Here is a 22,020-nt window from a genome sequence, read left to right as displayed (position 1 = left end):
CTAATTTATCTAGTCTTTTTAAGAGTTTTAATTTTTTTTTTGTGTAAACAGTAACGTTACTTTATTTTGTCACAATTGTGTGGGTTCCTTTGCCGACATACAATGATTGAGGTATTCATAAAATGCAGACTAAACGTCTTTTTTACCTCCTTTTAACAAAACGTGAATAAATGCTTACACGTTGTAGCATTTCGGATTAACACATTGGTAGACATTTCGCAGCAGGGAATAGCTTAAAAATTTTTTTTTTTTTTTTTTTTTTTTTAGCTAGCTTGCTAGGTAACATTTTATGCCAATTTTTAATGCCTCCTAAAATTTTACCTATGTACCTAGCGAATCGAGCGACCACAAATGAGCTAACAAAAAGGAGGCGATATTGATCATTCTACCAACATAAGCCGCTTTTTTTCTCTCAACCTGATGCAATTTATATTACCTTTCCCCTTTTTTGCGATTCGTGGGGAAATACCTTTATGTGGGGTTGACGAGCGTGGCCTTGGAAAAATGCGCACACAGGGAACCCCTCTTTTACTTTTTCTTTCCCTATTTGGTAATGCATATGTGTGGGAGAGGGTACATATGTACACAAGCATGTGGGTACGCATGTACACACAAATGAGCAGGCCGCTTCCAAGCTTGATGCCAAAAATAACAGCACAAACGCTGCGCCGGTAGAGAGAAAATGCATAAACGTGGCCAATTAGCGCCTCTGCAAATGTTTAAAATGGTGAAGCGTGATTAGTAGCACAGGGGCTGCGCATTTGCTTTGCTACTTTGCTCTGTTCTGTGCCATTTTTGGCTTTAATTTTTTTTTTTTTTACGATTATGGCAAAATGTCGCTTTGTTCTAACGTTCGAATAAAGAACTGCCCTACTGAAGCTGCATAAAATGGCTGAACAGTTCAAATTTTTTTCAAAAATTCGACTGCTTAATATTACACAACATGGGTAAAACTTCATGACCATTTCGCCCTTCTAGGGGTGATATAAAATAAGGGGGGTATATATCATTATATACATCCATGTATGTACCTTTTTGTTGGCCCCGCATAAACGACTAAGTTGGGAAAAGGGTCACGTCTCGCTGAAGTGTTACTCTTACTACTCACCTATGCAAAATAAAACTTACATGCATTTTTATTTGCAACCTTAAGCGATTCTAACTCATGCGAAATAATTTTATTTTTCGAATTTACAGTTTACTACACCTGCGATAACAAGGCAGCTCATCAGATATGCTTACCCCTTTTTAAAAATAAAAAGAAAGCTCAAAATTTTGCACAAATCTACGTTCTGATATGCGTATTACTATTATTATTTTTTTTAATTTAGTATTTTCATCCCCCTGAAGGGGGGGGTTCCACCTGCCCACGTATATAGCTACATACATATATGAACACACATACGTATAGCAGTAGTCATGTACAATGGTACGCGAATAAAAGATAAGAAGAAACGCCAAACCGACGTAAAAATTTGTGTAAAAAAACTTCCCTTTCAACGTAGAATTTTTTTTTTTTTCTGTTCAAGGGAGGAGGAGCATTAAGGCAGAGCTTAACAAAGTGGTAATATATTACATAAAAGCTTAAATAAAAGTTGTATATGGTAAGGTGTACTGTGCACATATAAATACATGCGAGTGAAAACACAATTCGGCTCCTGGTGCCTTCTCTTTTATAAATTATTTCGCTGTATAGTGCCAATGCCTCCACTTGTGCGCGCACAAAAAAATGGTGGCAGTTCAAAAATACTTCTATAGTAATGCGTATATGTGTTTTTATATATATGCAAAGGGGTAGGCGACTGAGCCCCCCCTCCCCTGCATGCAAGCCGAGAAAAGTTGTAAAAGTGTTCATGCTCGCGTTCAGTTCGCTTTCTTCTTTGGGAAACACTTTCATATACGTAGAGGCAACTTTTCATCCACGCACTTTGCACAATTAAACATATTTTTTTTTTTTTTTCCCCTTTCGATACCGATCTTTTCATTTGATGAGAAAATTAAGTAGATTAAAAATACATTTTAAATTCACCCATGAATTTTTCACTTCTAATAAGTATCAAATTTACACTTCTACGTAGGCAGGATGAGCAGAAAATTAGTTCAAAACTGTCGTTCAGCTAAAACGAAAAGTTAGTAAAACTAGCTTCGATTATCGCTTAAAAAAATTTATCCATTTTTTATGCGTATTCTTCGTACATGCCAGTTTAAGGGCCCTTTTTTTTTTTTTAAAAAATTTGATAAGAATTGTGGTTTTTTTTTTTTTTTTTTTTTTCCATCAGAATATAACTCTAATAACATCTAACCTTTGTAAGGCATAAAATTGAGGGTTTTTTTTTTGGGTGGGGAGGGAGATTAGTTCACCACAGTATCGCAAATTGCGTGCTGTTTTATCTACAACTTTGCGCGAAAGCTACATTTTAGGGTAGGAAAATATTTACACTGCCAAAGTGTTGTGCAAAGGGCATATATATTTTTCTTACGGGTTTTAAGGCAAAAACAATTAGATAATGGCACATCGGTGTGGAAGCCGTTATAGAGAGAGGCGGAGTTCCCCTCGCCTGGGGTGAAATGCTAACCGTACGAATAAAGCAAAATCATTGTGGCACACGAGCTACTCGTGGTTTGCGTACATATTCCTGGCGATGTCAAAGAAGTAGCGAATTCAATATAGGTTTTATTGTTCTTAAAAAGAAGCTTATCCCCTAAGTGGAAATTTAGCAAAATTACACGCCTTCTGGTGGTTACTGCTTTTGCTAACTTTTTGGAACGAGTTGGAAAAACGATTTATTCATTTTGGAGGAAGATAATAAAGGGAGAGTTTTTTTTTTTTTTTTTACACCCCATGTTTTGCATTCCCCATTGCAGAAAGTACACTCCGATGAGGTTGTTCGCGGGAGAGTACACAATGTGCACGGCTGCCTTTTTTGCAAATTTTTTATCTGAACAGTTTTTTTTTTATCTCTTAGTTGGAGCCTTTATACGCGGGCTAGCCATAATTATGTAACAATGTGCTAAGCGCGTTTTTTTTTTATTTTTATCATGTGCGTAATTCTATTTCCGTTTGGAAAAAACTCCGTAGAGGCACATGGTACTCAACACACATGCTGCCTCGCATGTCGTGCGGGGATACGCAAATGTAGTGCGCTATTTTGATCCATTTACGGGGCCTTCTTAACACCCCTTTTTACCCACATGTATTCGTTTCCATTTAAGTTACACCCCGAAGCTAATGCGTTTTTTTTTTTTTATAACTATGTAGATGCACCTAAATGTATGCACTTTTATATATTTATACATGCTCGCATGCATGGCTACTCGCTTCCTTTTTCCTAGTGAGTTCATCGCCCCTCTTGCAAGAACGTGCTGTCGCAGAGAGATGCACTGCACATATATGAGCGTGCATTCATACCCTTTTATGCACCTATCCTAGCGGCGTTTAAATCGTGCCACGTTTAGTCAGTTTGGCCAGCTTGGCCCCGTGAACTCGAGTTATCCTGGCCGGAGACGTGCGTACATGCATGCATAACTGAATTCGTGTACGCATTTTTTTTTTTTATATTTTAACGGAGAAAAAGAAAAATATTCCCCTTTTACCATATTTGTTGGCCCGGTTGGTGGTGTTGGTATTCGTAAAATTATCCGTAATGTCGCTGCTTGCTCTTTTTATATATGTAGTTAGTTAAATTTTTTTTTTTTTCCTTTTTGTCTCATGTTTACGCACACTATTTATGTATCTACCCCGGTTTACAAAACTGTTTACGTGCTAACAAGTGGTGAAAGTTTCCATTTTTTGAGGTTCTTTTTTTTTTTTTTTTTTAAAAATATATGTACCTATGTAATATAAGTGCACATAAGGATTTTCGAAAGATACCTTCCGAGAAAAATATAACATCAGATCCCACTCAAATTGTTTTTTTCTATATTTTGTTTTACGAATGTACATCTGCCGAACGTCGATTCTACGCTTACTCGGTCACTCCGTGGATGTTTTAAAATTTTTGTGCAGTCCTTATTTAAACAAGTGGAAGGATCGCTTCGCAGCTTAGTGACCCTGCAGGAGCGTAGTTCCTGAAGTAGCCCCAAGAACGGCGGGGACGTTTTCTTTTTGCACTAGCTTTTTGCATGTGCACTCGTGGGAAGGCTCATATATAAGTGCAAAAATAGGTACTTTTATATACCGTCCCCTCCCGTGCTCACCTGGTCTCACCTTGCAACGACATACGGCCGGAACCTGCGCTAGCGCAGCTGCACTAGAAGTGTGTCCCCGAGTTATTTGGAACGTTTGCAGTTTCGCGTTTTCCATTTTTTCTCATTTTATTTTTCTCGTTTTATTTTTCTCGTTTTATTTTTCTCATTTTTTTTTTCTCATTTTGATTTATTTTTTGTTTTTCTTCCATTTTTATTATTCTTTTTTATTTTTTACTCCTCTGCAATTCGTAAAATGAAAAAGTGTGCCTCTTGAAGTTGAACAATTGGCAAGAGCTAAATTCGACATCAGAAGGCTTAATTTATCGAAAAACTTTCCTTTTCTTATTTTTACCATTTTTCCAGTTTACTACCTTGATGCTTTATCGCTTTACAATTCCTTTTTCCTTTCTCGTTTATCGTTTTGTGTTATCTACATAGCATTTTTTATCCAAAGTTTCCCCCCAAAAATTTGCACCTCTGTTTTGCGTTCTTCTCGCCTTAAATTGAGGAATTTTTGCTCGAAAAAACGACACATGCTAACGAGAATTAGAGAAACGAGGTGAACTACTTCCCTTTGTGTTCCCTTCTCGACATACACATGTAGATACAAGCAAGTTTAACCGCATGTGTGAGTAAATTAACTTACATACTGCAAGTGTGGGCATATTTTTTGCGTTTCTAGTGCAGAAAGGCTTTCATGCCTTTAGGCACATGTACATACTGTTGCTAGCCATTTTTTCTCCTGCTTTACGCACCGCAAATTTATTTCCTTGTGCATTTGTTTGGTCGAACACATATTTTTATTTTGTGTGAGATCGGTGGACACGAGAAAATGTTCATTCATGCACAGATAGACGCGAAAAATAGTGCACCTATGTTTAGTATATCTACTTAGGCACGTGTACCCACACACCTATGTGTGTTTAGGGGCAGATATTATGCTCGAATATTACTATGTTATTTTTTATTCTTTATTTTTTATTTTTCAAATAATAGAAGCCTTCGTTTATGATTACCTCAACCGTGCAACAGTAGCTTCTTTTTAAAAAAAAGAAAAAGTTTCAAATTTTTGTTACTCGAAAACATTCCCTTACGTACCTTTACGCAAAACTTCACTGAAAGTAGTTTTATGCCTCAATTTCGCCTTCCCCATCTGTCCCATTTTTCGCGATTAGTATGTGCTGCTTAACCTTACTCTCGCTTTTCCACTCTACGTGAATTCATTTTACGCATAAATAATGTGCATGGAATTAATTTAGCTGCGAACTGTCCTATTTTGGATGCTTCACATGGGCAATAGAAGCTGCAAAATGAATTTCCCCACTTGGAAATTTGTTACCGTTGCTAATATGTGTCCAAAATATACACGTCCCCCCTTCATACACACACACATACACGTTTGCGGTTCTTATGCTCCATACGTCCCCGCGCCTGGCCTACCACAGCTCCACGCGAACATAAGCGTGTAAGGTGCATGCACAATTGGGGTACTTACATATAGACAGCCAAATCTGTTTGCTATATCTCGTCTACTATTTATTTCACATTTTTTTTTTTACCCCCCCGTGCTATTTTTTCAGAATCAGCGTGTTACTTCTGCTACTGCGCTAAATAAAAGTGACATTGCAGGCAAGCTTATATCTACTAAGTACTTACGCGTGTTTACAAAAATTTAGGCCTTAGGGTAAAACTCCATTCGCCCTCGCGAATTCGCAGTTACAGCCCCTTTCACAGCTTGGCAGTTAATACCTTCCTGCATAACGCCTAGCGCCATCCCCACCACCGGGAGTTTTTATATTCCTCTCCTCGGGCCACTTTTCCCATGTACACACATATTGTTTTCCATCCTTTCGCTCTACACGTTCTACGTGCACATGTACGAATTACCCATTTGGAAAAAAACACATAAGAGCATATAGTTACAAACACACAGTGAGTGTGAGTGTGCCAGTAGACAGCCGCGAAAAAGTACAGTTGTCCCGTGTCAACACTGTTATTAACATTTCGACGTATCATTAATGCCTTCGCTATTTTCCTTTTTCGCATGCTTCGACAGCATACTTGTTAATTGCATGACGTTTTTTTTTTTTTTTTTATCCTATACGTTATACACGGGTAAGAAATAGAGAAGGCAACTGAACTTACACGGGGTGAGTACTATCAAAATATGATATACGTTTTTTTTTTTTCCTTTTTTTCAGTAAACTGCGTACAACAGTGTTACATTTTGATTAATAAACCATTTCATATAAGTGGGAAGGCAAATAGAGAGGACGTAACAGTAGTTGCCTTCCCTGTACGTACATGTGTCTGTTTTTTTTTTTTTTTTTTCTAAAAAGTGCATTTGTCGAATGTGCACATGTGCCCATTTGCACATCCGCGCGCGCTGTTCGCCTGGTTGTTCTTTCTGATCCTTCGACAAAAACGACTGAGTGGCGATACAGTAGCAACGCATTACAAGTTGTAATGGGAAGAACAAAAAGAAACAAAAAAAAGCACACATACGTGTGAATAAGCATAAGTGTTTGTGTACCTCTGCGTGTAACTTCGTGCATAACTTCGTGCATAACTTCGTGCATTACTTCGTACATAACTTCGTACATAACAACGTACATAACAACGCACATAACAACGCACGCATTTTCATGCATATGCCACTTCGTACGTGACTCCCTTTACACCCGTGCGCTCCCAATTCGCCGACAGCTGCGTGGCCATAAAAACCCATCTACATGTACATGGCAGTTATATACTCATCCATACATGTACATATTTACGTAAGCATACCTTCGCGCAAGCGTTTATCCGTTTATCTACCAACGTGTAAAACGTTTTCACAAAAGTGATGCCGAATAATTTATGTTCTACATAGAACTTTCCGCGATTGTGCGCAAAAAAAAAAATAATAAAACACAGCAAAAGATTAAGCTGACATACTTTGACTTCCTTACTGGGATTATCATTGTAGTCACTTTTATGACGTTACAAAATTTTAAAAAAATAACGTTTCGAAGCTGTGGCTGTGGGTTTTTTTTTTTTTTTTTTGTTTGCCGCTACAGAAATTTGAGTTGCACAAACTACTCAACCTACGAGCATATATTATACTGAACTGTGAATTTAGGAAGAGCTGCCCCAATTGTGAATCGTATATAGTAATTCATAAACAACTCAAGATCACAATTGGTATACTATACAGCCAGTGAGAACCAGCCAGCCGGCGGGCACAGCTCCTTTTTCCTTACATACTCCTCCCACCACACGTGGTGCTTTTTTGCATGTAATAGTTAACTGTGCATGTATGTAATCGTGTACATATGTTCATGCCAATGTATATATGCATACTTATTCACACATATATATTATGCATGTGCTTGTACATGAGTGCATCTCCACCTACTTGTGCATACGTGCTAGATTGCAAAGTTGAGAAAAAAGAGCATTATGCACGACTCAACGGCATAAATGAACTCGCACCTATATACTGTATATCTTTGATTTAACTCGCGTACCGAAGAGATCATTTATTGCAAAAAAAAAAAAATCTTCACGTTGTACACGCGACCGTAGATAAAACGTATGTGTTTACGCTTGCTCTTACGTTCACCCGTGCCTTCGTGGCTTATGTATACAAAGCACATGTAAGAGTAGTACCATACGTGAACATATGTACATTTTTTTTTTTTTTTTTTAAACACCCTTACACTTTCCTTTCATACTTACCTGTTCAGGCTTGTATGCATATGCTTATCCGTAAGGTTTGCACAATCATCGATATGTGATATACGCAAATGCGCCTACTCGTGAGCACATGTACACGTGCGTACATACAAGTACATGTACCTGCATATGTACTCGCACGAACGTACCTCTGCGTATACGCTAAGGCAACCCTCGCTGCATATGAACGGCCTCCTATATACATATGCGCTCTCACATCCACGCGTAACTGCATAGCATGTAGTGACATTCTTGCGCATTACTAGTATGTGTTTGCATCAGTACACGTACCCGATGCGTCCCGACCCCCCGTTCTGCCATCAGCTCTGATGCTTCACATACACGCACTAATAGTTTCTATAAACATATGCTACACCTACACTTTTTCGCACACCGCCTTTTCTTGTCACGCGTTTGTGTATGTGTACCTGTTCCTTCACGCAGTACATATAGCAGCTGCTCTAAAGGCTACTTTCATTCCATGCTACGTTAGCGTGGAGGTTTTTACCAAAGCGGAAGTGGCGACGTGATCGATGCGACACGCATACAAATGAGCACAAGCGCGTCTGTGCATGTGGAAATCTATTTCATTTCATGCAAACTATGCACAACGTGTGTACAACATATGTGCGAATGAAATGGGCTCGTACACAACTAGTAGTGCTTGTTTTGTTTCATTATAATCGCACTGTGGTGGTGAACATACCCCTGCGTATAAACGTGTACAAACGGCATGCAACCCATGGTTTTTTTTTTTTTTTTTTTTTATTCATCTCCGTGTGCAGATATACAGCGTGTATGCATATGCTACGCAGATACAAAAGAGTACATCTGTAGATTCGTGAATTTATAAATTTGTACATAGACGAATATACCCCCGTATGCACTTGTGCAATATATGCATAAATAACCTACATGTGGGTAAAGACCATTTGCGCTCCCCACAGCCAGGTGAATTGAGGATTATCTATGCATACGTTCACCACATGATATATTGAACCGGCAGATTAAAGCCATCTATGCGTGTAAAGGCCATACGTGTTGTGTATACATGTTCATATTTATACATCCGCACAATCCACACGTATGTGTACTCGCTTATATATGCTCAGCTAAATGCATCATTTGTGCCATTACATGTACTCTCAGTTAATTTCTTCATTTTAAAAATTTATTTTATAAATTCATGTTTTGTAAAAGAAAGAGAAAAAAAAAGGAAAAAAAAAAAAAGGGGAAATCCCTTTTGCTAAATTAAAACAAATTAAGCAAATTAAACAAATTAAAGCAAAATAAAAAATTAATTATTATTTTACTTTATTTTTATTTTATTTCTTTTTATTTTATTTCTTTTTATTTTATTTCTTTTTTTTTTTTTAGTATGTTCGCAAGAGTATTAAAAAAGAGGAAAATTTGAAAAAATTCATTTAAGCGGCAGATTCAAAAGAGCACGCATGTATTGTATGCATATATATAAATGTATGTTCTGTATGTTATATAAGCTATTATGTATGTATTGCATTTATGCATCATTTGTTCGTTTGTTTCTTTATTTGTTTTTCGTTTGTTTCCTCGCTTTTTCTTTTATTTGTTTGTTTTTTCCTGTACGTATATAATATGCGTTATGCGTCGCAGCAGTTTTAAGTGTCCAAACTATCGTACATTTAAGATTTAAGTCGTTTTTTTTTTTTTTTTTTTTTTTTTGCATACACGTGCTGTGCACTTACCGCGTTGTTGTACATACCGTACATATATAAAGTGCGCATATCGCACGTATGCGTAAACACGTACATATAATAAGTATGTATGTATGTACGTTTACAACACTATGCGTTGTTGTTTCCATCTTTTTTTTTAATTCCTTCACCCACCGCACGCCACGTTCGTATCTATATCACGCGTTATACAAAAATAAACAAATGAATATGTAAAACCACACAGTGTTGTATAAAACACAGTGCAAGCAACGCGTTACTTTTTTTTTTTGCTCCCCTTTTTTTTTTGTGTATTTATATATGTATAAAAATACATGCTGCGAAATAAGCTGTACAAATCCATACCCACATTGTAAGCAAAAGCTGCATGTATATTTTGTACACTCACGCGTGGGCCTGTAAATATGCAGTGGGAAGTATGGGTTACATAAGTAGGTGCGTATGGATGTATATATGAATATATATGTTTATACATAAATATATATGTACATATAGTTATATATATGTATATTTATATTTATATATATTTATATTTACATATATGTATATACATAATACCATACGTGTTTACGTTGCATGACGGAGCTCGCCACCGTTGTATGTATGGGGTCGCTGCCGTACGTGCTAACATATGAGCATAAGTTGTTTGCGTATATACTATTGAAACGGTTAGCCTGTGCACCACGTGCTTGGCGTATAACATATCACATTATACTACCTTGCATTGTATACCTTGCATTAAATTGTATACATATTCGCACGTTATTCTTCACCTACTCCTTGCATATCCCTATGCCGACCCTCTAGCATACATATGTATTTTACCATTGCAACACCTACACTGCCGTCGAAGGAAAAAAATGGCATACTGCATTAACTTCTTTCGAGGAGAAGAGAAAATAGTTGTTGTCCCGTTATACATGTAATAGATTTTTTAGATTAATTAAAAAATAAAATTCTATTCTATACATTTAAAATTACTTTGCTTATTTTTTCATTTTTTTAAATTAAAAAAATTTTATTCTAAATTTGAAAAAATTAATTTAAAAAAAATAGTAATATTAATTAAATCGAGCTTTTTTTTTTTTTAGATGTATTATTTATTTATTGCCTTTTTAATTTTAGAGAATTATTTATTTCATTTTATTTTTATGAATGAATGTGGCATGCATTAAAGATACAATTTTACTATCAGTTTATTACATTCGTGCGTATCATCCGTGTACATAATATTATATATTATGTATACATTCTTTTTTTTACTACTTTTTATGTAAACTAAACTAAGCTAAAGTGAACTAAATTGGATTGTATTGTATTGAACTTTTTTATTTACTTCTACGTGTTTTTTTTTATCACCTTTTTGCATATTTATTTACCCATTTTTTTATCCCTTTTTTTTTTGCCTTTTATTTGCATTTCTTTTACCCGTTTTTTTACCTATTTTTTACCCATTCTTTACCCGTTCTTTACCCGTTCATTACCCGTTTTTACATTTCGAATCGCGTTTAATACAGACCACGAGGAAGATTCACGAATTGGAATTTGCGTCCATAGAGAAACACAAACGTGTTTGCGCATTTGCCGATTTGCCTGTTTGCCTATTTGCCTGTTTGCCGTTTACCTATTTGCGTATATATACAGATACAGATACTTGCACTATACAGATGCAGATGCGATCAGATGTAGGCATATAACCTAAGCATACTCTAGTGAAATGTGGGCATAATCTATATACATGTAGTTAAGCCCTCGTCGATTCAGCGTTTCCATGCATAGCATTTAGCGTTTATCGTTTAGATTTATCGTTTAGATTTATCGTCTAGATTTATCGTTTAGATTTATCGCGTAGATTTATTGCTTAGATTTATCGCATAGCGCATACTATTATATAGTGCATGGCATAATACGCCACACGGTATATAATATGACATGTAGAATAGAATAATATAGTACAGCAAGAATTGTAATTTATTTTCATCTATATTTGTTCCATTGCTCCCTGTGGATTATGTACATGTTGGTTTATATATATGCATCTGTATTTGCCATCCCCCGGTGCGCATATATATATATATATATATATATGCCCACTGCATAGGTGGATACGTCGTACAAATAATTTTACAACATTCCTTTTTTTTGCGTTCTTATGTTTCCATTTTTTTTTTCTCTTTATTTAATAAATTCATTGGCAGAGATATTATTTTACTACATGTTTCATTATTTTTGTAACCCTTTTTTTATACAATTTTAAGAGCAATTTTTATATTTTTTTCTAATTTTTTATCAACTTTTTTTATCACCTTTTTACGACTTTTTTTTTTATATCACCTTTTTATGACTTTTTTTTTTATATCACCTTTTTATGACTTTTTTATGAACTTTTTATGAACTTTTTATGAACCTTTTTTATGAACTTTTTATGACTTTTTTTTTCCTACTTTTTCTTATTTTTTCTAACTTTTTTATTGTTCTTTTTCTAATTTTTTTTTATTGTCCCCATTATAATTTTTTTTTATAGTTTTTTTTTTTATAGTCTTTTTTATAGTATTTTTTATAGTCTTTTTTATCGTTTTTTATAGTTCATATGTAGTTTTTTCTACAGTTTTTTATGGTTCCTTTTATGGTTCTTTTTGTTGTTCTTTTTATAGATCTTTTTGCAGTTCTTTTTGTACCTCTTTTTGTAGTCCTTTTTGTAGTTCTTTTTGTACTTTTTGTAGTTCCCTTTTGCAGTCCTTTTGTAGATCTTTTTGTGGTTCCTCACATAGTTCTTTTTTATAGCGACTCCCACATATACTCCTCTTTCTTTGGTCTTTTTTTTTTTTTTTTTTGCAGTCTTTTTTATAGTCTTTCAAAAAACTACTGTCCATCGTGCAGAAGTATATATATTTGTATATATATAATGCCTCAGTAGTAATAGTGTTTAATTTAAGTGTTTTTTTTTTTTTGTTTTTTTTTTATTTCATTTATGTAATTTTTTCTTCATATTTTTCTGCATGTATAACAATCTGTTTCGTAGTTCTTGAATCTTTTTTGTAACTCCGGATGCCGAATTGCTCTGCCTGCGTGTACGGCCCTGCGTTTTTTTCGTACATACGTATACGTGGAAAGACACGTTAGTGTGGAGGCGCAGACGGGTGCATAGGCAACCCCCAAGACAGACCCATAGATAACCGCACAGCTGGACACATCACGGACACCCCGTACCTGCATTCCTTGCGACAGCTTTTATATTATGACATTTACCTAAATTGACGAGGCATAGAATCCGAGGAGCGTGAATCAATAGATCATTTGACAACGCCTTCGATACACCGCTAGAGAGAAGACGCGATTTAGCCGTTAGATCAGTAAACCAGGGAAAAAAGGAAATAAAAAAAAAAAAAAATGAAGAAAGATTTAAGTAAAAGACCAGTCAGAGCGAGAAGGAAGAAAACTATGAACTCGTTTTATTATAACAGCGATTACAGTAATGACTTAAACAGCGAAGAGTCCAAAGGTCGAATGAGCTTTCTAAAAAGAGGTGAAACATCAGACGGATTTGAAACGTCAGGGACGAATAAAACAAAGGAGCAGAGAAAATATCATGACATGTATAACCACAACCAAAGGGTAGGAAACAATCCAATGATGAATGACCTCCATGTCAATTCGGTCATATCGCATGAGAATAAAAAAAACGACTTCTTTGACGATAGTAACAACTTAAAAGATTCAAGTGACAATGAAAAAAGAATCAGAATAAAAAACAATCGGGCGCAAAACGAAGATATTTTAAACATAAAAAATGAAGTAAAAATGGAGCATAATGGAAGTAACAACTCACTTAGGGCAGATAAAGGGAAGAGCTATAACCCCGGTGCAAATGCTTCGAGCAAAACAAATTATAATCGGACCAAGCATTTATCCAATAGTAGTGAGAATAATTATGCCAAAATGGCAGAAAAGCTACCTCACGTAGTTGGTGTTCGATTTGACAAGTCACAGAACAGATGGCTCTCCGGCATTTGTATTAATGGAAGGTGCATCAATAGATACTTTCCTGTTTATAAGTATGGGTTCGAGGAGGCCAGGAGGCTAGCCATACAACACAGAAAAAATTTCGAAACGGCCAATTTGGGTCACTTGAAGAAGCAGCAGGGCGAATCCAAAACGTCCCACTTGAATCTTTTGAACATCAATTCGCAAATACCAAATGGATTTAAAGGTATGAGAAGTGGGCCCACCGCCACTCTGTTGCACCAGTCTGTAGCTGTCCCCCCGTTATGTATGCGTGGTGTCCGTTATACGATGACACATCTCCCCCGCTTCTCCCCTCTCTTTACAGACATCCAAGGGAAAAACAAACTGATATTCAAATATCTGTCATACGACTCCATCCAAAAGGAGTGGGTAGTCACGTACGACTACGACAATAAAGTCCTGGTCAATAAATTCCCAGTGGACATTTATGGATACAATAACGCGTACGAAATGGCCGTTCAGTGCATCAACAAATTGACAGTTTGCAATCAGGACAAAATGAGCAAAAATGTCAACCAAGATGCCAGCCAAAGTGCCAGCCAGAGTGCTAGCCAGAGTGCTAGCCAAAGTGCCAATCAAAGTGTCAGTCAAGATGCCGGTTCCAGCGCCGGTCAAATTGGAAAAATGTTCAAGGGCGAAAGTTTGAAAGGATTAATTGTGTCAGAAAATGAGCTTAGCGAACAAGGAGGCGTTGTTTCTCCGTCCGTCGCACAACGTAAAGAAAAAACAAATAAACTGTTTAAACTAGCGAACAAGCTATTAACAACCCCCATTGACAGTGAAGAAATGAATGGGCTAATTTCCCATCATGAAAATAATATATACAACGGGGGTAGTAAACATTTCGTTGGAGGAGAGTACAATAATAACACGTACAGTGAATACCTTTCTGACAAGAAGCAGAAAGTGGGACAATCAGATTCGGATGTAGGGAATCCTCGTTCGGATAAAAACACCCACTCAAATGAATATAACAATTTTTACAAAAATGAAACGTCATTTTTGAGTAGCGATTTTCATTACTTTAACAGTTCCGTAAAGCAGATAAACTCAACGAACAGCGCGAATGAAAATGATGAGGATAATGATATATTGGCGAGTCTCAAAGGCTTATCCCCCCGCGCATACGGAGGAAGTAACAACAACAGCGCGAATGATAGTAGCAGTACTCATCTCAAGCCCGACATGTACAACGAATCAAGTTACGCAGCAGTGAACGCTTCCAGTTATCCCCTCCTAGAGGACGATGGAATTATTGGAAACGTTTTTGACAGTCATAAAAATATTCTCACAAATAGTAGTAGTAGTAGTCATATGCCAGGCCAAAACAGCAGCGCACAATCAAGTTTGCCCTACTTGAGTAGTATGAAAAAGCACAATGATGACAACAATGCCAAGCTATTGCACCTTTTGAACACCAGCCTTATAAACGAGGAAGACCAAAATGCTTACCACCTTTTGAACAACGTACTTAAACATGGAAACATGAATAATAAATCCATCGACAGTGGTAGCACCACGATAAATCATACCTTGGATGAGGAGGAAAATGAAAAAAGGGCAGTAGTAGTCAAATGGAATCATCTCATAAAGAACCAGGAGCTTGAAGCGATAAACAATAATGGAGAGTATAGCAGTAATAGCCACAACAACATGAACAACGCGTGTAGCAGTAGTAGTTGTAGTAGTAGGAAGAAGAAGAATCCCTTTCAAGGGAGTACCAGTGAAGGTATAACGAATCCACAAATTCTTGAGGCATTTTTAAAATTGAGCAGCGGAAAAGATGGGGGATTAGACTCATCCATAAATATGGACGAAAGTGACCAACCGAGGGAAGACAAACATGTGAGAAGTGGATTACGACACTATGGTGAGGATATCGTAGAGGGAAGCCACAGTGACGAAAATGACCTTAGCAACCGGGCGGAGGAAAACCACGCCTTTGGCCAATTTTTCCATAGAGACAAAGAAACAGAAGGACGACAAGGACGTACCAACGATGATGAGGAGCATTTCCAAAATGAAGTAGAAAAAAAACACAAAATTAATGAACATTTAAATTACGAAAATTTACTCAACTTTAACAAAATGATAAGAAACATAATGAAGAAAAATAATAATGCGGATAATCATAATCATGAGAAAATTATTAAAGGAATTAACACTTTTATGAATATGAATTCTGCCTCTGTGGGGGATAAAATGGCTGAAAATGTAACGAATGAAAACAGGGAAAATGAACACAGCAATTATGGTACTTCCATCATGAACGAACTGCAAAGTGTAATCAAAAGGAACTTGGAAGCGTCTATCAATTATGACGATTACATCACAGTGAAGGACGAACAGGATGATGATGACACGAATGTGGACGAGGAACGAGAGGAGGATGCCACTCCGTTAAAGGATATAGAAAGTGAAAACCACGTGCATGTTCCTCAGAATGATTTACCTGATTATCATACTAGCAGTAATGATGACGTAGGAACGAACAAGCCAAGCAATGAAGAAGAGGCAAACGTAGTTACCCAGGAGGAGGAAAAATCGAATGAGGAAGACACCCCTGATCTGGATACGCAAGAAAGGGATGGGAAATGCCCAGAGGAAAATGTGGAAAATATAACCGACCAAAATGCAGAGAAGGATAGTGTACCAAACGATAGCATGACAACAACACAGAAGGAGGATAACCCAACGGAAACAAATCAAGAGGAGGAAAAAAAAACAAAGGAAAACATCGAATGTAACGAAATTGCTATGATGTTATACCCATGGAAAAAAGGGATACAGTGGAAGGAGCAAAGAAATATGTGGATATGCAAATTATGGGACGAGAGCGGAAATGAAATTACAAAACATGTCTACGTAAAGAACAAAGAGGGAGTAGAAATTGGTTATAACTACTGCTCAAAGATGAGAATTGATTCGTTTGCTTTTTACTTAAGCACTGAATTGAAGAAGTTTCCCCCAATTGAAGAAATTTCGTATGACTTGCAAAACCTGTGCTTTGTGGTGGATTACAAGGATGAGGAAATGAAGAGGTACTCATTCGAAGGGGGAATTTGTAGGGCGTTCGAGGATGCCGTGGAGTATTTGAATAAACGAAAGGGGGAGGAAAAGGACGCAGCAGAACAGGCAGAAAAGGGTGGCGAACAGCTTGATGATGGTGCTGATCATCGCGGTGATGGTGAGAGCCAAACTGGAGCGGACGACCAGGCGGAGGCGAATAGCCAGGTGGACGTCAACCAGGAGACAGATGAAAATAGCCAAACGGATGGCAACAAGCAGGCAGGTGAAAATAGTCAGGTGGACGTCAACCAAGAGACAGGTGAAAATAGTCAGGTGGACGTCAACCAGGAGACAGGTGAAAATAGTCAGGTGGACGTCAACCTGCAAGCAGGTGAAAACAGCCAAACTGATGGCACCACCAAAGCGGACGCCAACCACGGCCCGTACAACATTGCCGACTTTGTCCAGGACGAAAGGAACCACGCCCAGTTAGACGACACATTCAAAGAATTGAACTACTTCGAGTGCAAGCAAAAACTACCAAGCAGTAACACGTGCGAGCAAACCAAGTTAGCCTACAGCTTGAAACCCTGGGTAAAAGGAATAATTTGGGAAGAGAAAATGAAAAAGTGGGTTGTGTTCTTTAAAGACATAAATAAAAACCTACGAATCAGCTTTTTCAATCCATGTGACTATAATAACGATGTTATACTGTCCTATAAAAAATGCTGTGAGTATTTTCTTCAAATTAAAAAATCCAACAACTTTGATGAAAATAAGGAGGATTTTTCTGAGTCCATTCGAGACTTCATTAACAATTTTGAGTTTGACAATACCACCAGTGAGCATCACCTCAATGAAGATAACAATGAGGAGGATGAAGATGACGATGAAGGTGGTGCCGGGGCAGATCTGATTCAAGCCAACCAAAGGAAAAGCGTAGATTATTATGGTAAAGATAAGGATCACGTTAATTTTGGTGACTATAGTCCGGTGAATAGTAACTACCTCAGTAAGATAAGTGACATGCTGGTTTCCATGAGAAGGGAAAACAACAACAATGGTAGTGGCAATACGGGAAATGACCATTATGACGATGATGAGGAGGATGCAGTTTATAGGCAGCACTTTCTAAATGGTGGAAAAACAGCTGAGAAAAGAAAATTCATCATGATGAGTAGCGGAAATGACAGTAACAATTTGAGCTATGCAGATCAAAGGAAGTTAATAAAGCTGGAGTTACCCAACGATGAGGTTCTTCACTCCTCTCAGAATGGGAACGACATAAAGGGGAACAACGATGCGGCATTGCTTCATGCGTATAAGTACTCATCAGATCTAACCGATCGAAAAGGCAATGGGAAAGGTGACTTACTGCTTATGCACAATAGCGAATTTTTTAACCACATGAGTCATGCCAATTTTGTTGATAATGAAAATGAAAAGACGAGGAAGAGGAAAAAGGCTAACAAGCGAACCATTGGAAAGGGCAAACATGGCATTGGAGACAACGGACACAATGCTGCTGCAGGTAGCGATAACACAGAAAGTGACGATGACAACGAAAGTAACATCAACAGTGGAAATGGCAGAAACGACCACGAACGGAATGATGCAAATCGAAATAGCAACAGTAGTGGTACTGTGCGAAAAGGACTAGTGGAGAGCAAAAAATATTTTGACCTCCATGAAAATAGCCACCTACTTAATGGAAGTAATGACTACCTGTTGAATGACGAAGATGGAAGTTACAAAATGGACTACTCCGGATCGGAGAGGCAGAAGAAGGGAAGTCTAACGAATGAATATGGCTATAACACCACCTCCGCCTCCCACAACAACAGCAATGCTTATCAGGAGGACGGCACGGGGACTGCGATTGGGACTGCGATTGGGACTGCGATTGGGACCGCGAACAGCACCATTGGGGGAAGGGGCATAAAAAATGAAGCGAATTATGACTCGAATTTTCTAGGAGGGAATAGCATCGACTCCAATAGTGACATAATGATGAATGGCAACAACGCGAATAGTAATCACTTAAATTTGTTGAAGCAACAGCAGGGTGTTGTAGCAGGAGCTGACATTGCCGCTATGCTAGACTATGTTAGAAATAATGCCGATAACGCTACTGCAGCTAGTAATACTACTACGACTACTACTACCCTGAACACAGACTTGACGCATAATAATATTAATAACGGCAGAGGGGGAGGCCTGCGCAATTATGAAAAGTACACGTCCAATATGGAGAGTAGATCCATTAACAAAAGCAATGAGAAGGTAGATGGTCTTATTGACAACAACATAAATGTGAGATTGCCCAAAAGTGAAATACTAAACCAAGCCGCGAGCTTGCCAAAGTTACAAGGAATGTTTTTTGATAAGAGAAGAAACTACTGGACCGTCAGTGTATGCGGATTTAGGAAATCTTTTGGAGTTCGAACGAGAGGGGTATACCAAGCATACAAATTAGCTGCCGAGTTTCGTAACCGCATCTTAGAAACGAACAAAGGGAAATGCTATCCTCAGAAAAGCTCAAGTATGTCTAGCAACTACAAATATAATATAAAAAATATCAACAGTAATGGACTGCTTAAAGACGAAAAAGGAAGTTTTGCACATGACTCTGCTGTTCCCAATTTGGAGGAAGAAAATTTAAAAAAAAAAACCATGTCCTTGTGTAACTTGGGCAATGGTAATAACGATAAGGATCTCCTTTCCGGTGGAGAATCTCGAGGTGTAACAGGCATGGTAGGTGGTGCCTTTGGCGGAAAGGGAAACAACAACCATGGATTCGTTACCTCCAACATTTATGACTATCTTTGGGATAAGAAGTCGAACGGAATTGGAGCCGTAGCCGCAAGTGGTGGAGCGTGCACAGCCACAAATAGTTGCAGTGCAGTTTGTGGTGCAGTTTGCACAGGAATGTGCTCCGCAATTGGGGGAAGCACAATTTGCGGCGAAGCCTGCGGTGGAATCTGCTCAGGCAACTGCAGTGGAGGTAAGAAGGACTTAACGAACAACAGCAGTACGAACAGCGTAACCTACGACGAAAGCTTTTCCAATTTGGAGGAGGATAAAATAAACCTGAATGGAAAGACTACTAAGTGCAATGGTGAAAAGAGGCTGCGAGGAAATTACTGCCTATCCAAGAATGAAAGTGGAATAATGTCGATGATGACGGATTCGAATTTAATGCACCTGTTAAATGAAGGCACAGGAACTGCGGCGACCTTAGCAGGAGGAGAGGCATTGCTCAAAGAAAACAAAACTAGCCAATTAAAGAAAGCAAACGGACACAATGTGTCATCTAGCAATAGCGCCATAAGCAACAACGGTGGAAACCCAACTAATTATTCCCCAACACATATATACGAAGTTGAAAATATTAACAGTAGTCAGGATTATTACGTGAAGGGGGAGGAGGGAAAAACTGATTTGAACAAATCAGAGGATTATAAAAATGGAAAGAGCAACAGTAGTAGCAACCATGTGAGTCCAAGCATAAATTTGCTAAAAACTGGCATGAACAGCGATGATGGAAGCAAGACGGGCAATGTGAGCTTTGCTGGGCTGGACAGCGACGATGGCCCAAACGGTCCAAACAACAACAGCGGTATTGGAAGCGGTATTGGAAGCGGTATTGGAAGCGGCGCTGGCGAGGGAAAGAACAACCTGCACAAAAAATTATCAACAACGTTTGGCGAACAGTTCACACATGAGGAGCCCTACGGAAAAAACGTCACCCATAATGACTACGACACGCACACACAGAACAGTAAAGCGATGACGGAAGTAGACCTACTAAATAAATTGATATCTCACAACATTGACGAAAACTTGTGCTTTTCTTATTCAAATAATATGCCTTACCCAGGAGACGAGAATTATGAACATGGAAAAGAAGACCTATACAAAACGTACAACTTCGATGGGGAAACAAAGTCGTCCTTCAATTTTAGTGGACTCATGGACGAAACTGTTGAGGAAAGAGACATACGAATAAACAAAGAGGTCCACAAATGCAAATTTGTCGAAGGACTCATATATGACGAAGCGAACAAGTGCTTTCGAATTAAAATTAATGGGTATAGGAAGGCCTACTCAGTTATAAGGCGTGGTGTTAAAGAGGCCTACAAGTTAAGCATCGAGGCTATTCACCAGATTCGTAGGCAGGCACAGCTGGGAGGACTAGGAGGTCTGGGTATCGGTCTGAACGGCAGCAACTCAAGTAGTGGAAACCTCATTGGTGGAAACCTGAACAACACGTCCGAGCAGGGACAAATAAACTCCAACAACTTAACTCACTTTTATAACTCCAGCCCCGAAAACTCCGGACACGGTTCGGTGTACAACTATCAGCACAAGAACAAGCAAGAAACGCAAAATGATTTCGCAGATGGCATGTTTGAAAACGCCCCCGATGTAAACAATAATGGCCTCACTCAAGTGGACCCGAACAGAGATGATTGCCTGGGAGAAACGAAAAAGGTAATAATCATATCTCCTATGAGGTGTATATCCCGAAATCCGCTTCTCCACACATGCATGACTCGTTCATTTGAGCCATACTACTGGGAGGGGGTTACCAACCTGGTGTTCTTTTATTTATTATGCGTGTGGCAACCACGTAATCAATCTCCTCCCTGTACATTTTATGTTTATGATATATTTTTTACATTTGTTTTTTTTTCTTCTCCCCCTGTTGATGCAAAAATGTGTTCGTTTGAACCCATATACTTGCAAGTAAACAGCTCACTCTTCACATTTATCCCACGTTTTTGTTCTTCCCTCACTCCTCCCATTGTAGATCGCAAGAGAAAATAACAACACTTTCCCAACACTCAACATTGACGACAAGTATTATGAGTTGTTGAAAACGGCTATCATCATTTGCCTGAATGACATTTTAATGAATTCCATCCCCAAGTTGTTTCATATATACAGAAACATCAGCTCCTCCACGACGAACGTAAAAATTGAAGACGTGTTAAATAATGAAAAGAAGAGAAAGGAACAGTCCATCAAGTACCACATAGAATACACCCAGAATTCTATTGGAGTGTCATCTCTTATTCCTTACCTTCGATTGTTCAGCATGGAGATTTTAAACAACGTTCTGCCGTCAACCCAGTCCCTCGAAATTCAGAGGCAGATCATCCACTCCCTCGATTTGCAGGCCTACAACACGTCCTACTGAGTGTAGGCAGCAGAGGAGGGAGGGGAAAAACGCCAGATCACCGAACGGTCGTAAATCCATCGTAAAGCAAAAAAAAAAAAGGGCCTCCCCTCCCACACATATATGTATAATTAAATCCACGCGCCGCTAAACGTGATTTTTTTTTTTATAATTAATGTGTAAATC

At 38.1% G+C, this 22,020-nt stretch overlaps 2 protein-coding genes across 2 annotated transcripts in view; both read left to right on the top strand.

The window, feature by feature from the left end:
* The window catches only part of PCYB_094510 (AAA family ATPase), a gene marked incomplete at its 5' end in the record, with an annotated part of 3,348 nt that extends 2,968 nt beyond the window's left edge, over positions 1 to 380 (top strand). Inside the window, one exon of the mRNA XM_004222566.1 lies at positions 268 to 380. The remainder of the gene's footprint in view (positions 1 to 267) is intronic.
* Positions 381 to 13,007: 12,627 nt separating this feature from the next.
* PCYB_094500 (malaria antigen) lies at positions 13,008 to 21,855 on the top strand (the record flags this gene model as incomplete). Its single annotated transcript, XM_004222565.1, has 5 exons — positions 13,008 to 13,827; positions 13,948 to 15,513; positions 15,605 to 15,672; positions 15,732 to 21,146; positions 21,466 to 21,855. Exons 4-5 carry the CDS (start codon positions 15,732 to 15,734, stop codon positions 21,853 to 21,855), a joined length of 5,805 nt encoding a protein of 1,934 aa, XP_004222613.1. The 5' UTR covers positions 13,008 to 13,827; positions 13,948 to 15,513; positions 15,605 to 15,672.
* Positions 21,856 to 22,020: the final 165 nt, after the last annotated feature.

The sequence above is a fragment of the Plasmodium cynomolgi genome, chromosome 9 (assembly GCF_000321355.1).
Source record: "Plasmodium cynomolgi strain B DNA, chromosome 9, whole genome shotgun sequence".
NCBI lineage: Eukaryota > Apicomplexa > Aconoidasida > Haemosporida > Plasmodiidae > Plasmodium > Plasmodium cynomolgi.
The sequence above is the reverse complement of the archived record's forward strand: the minus strand, read 5'-3'. Positions and strand labels throughout refer to the sequence as shown.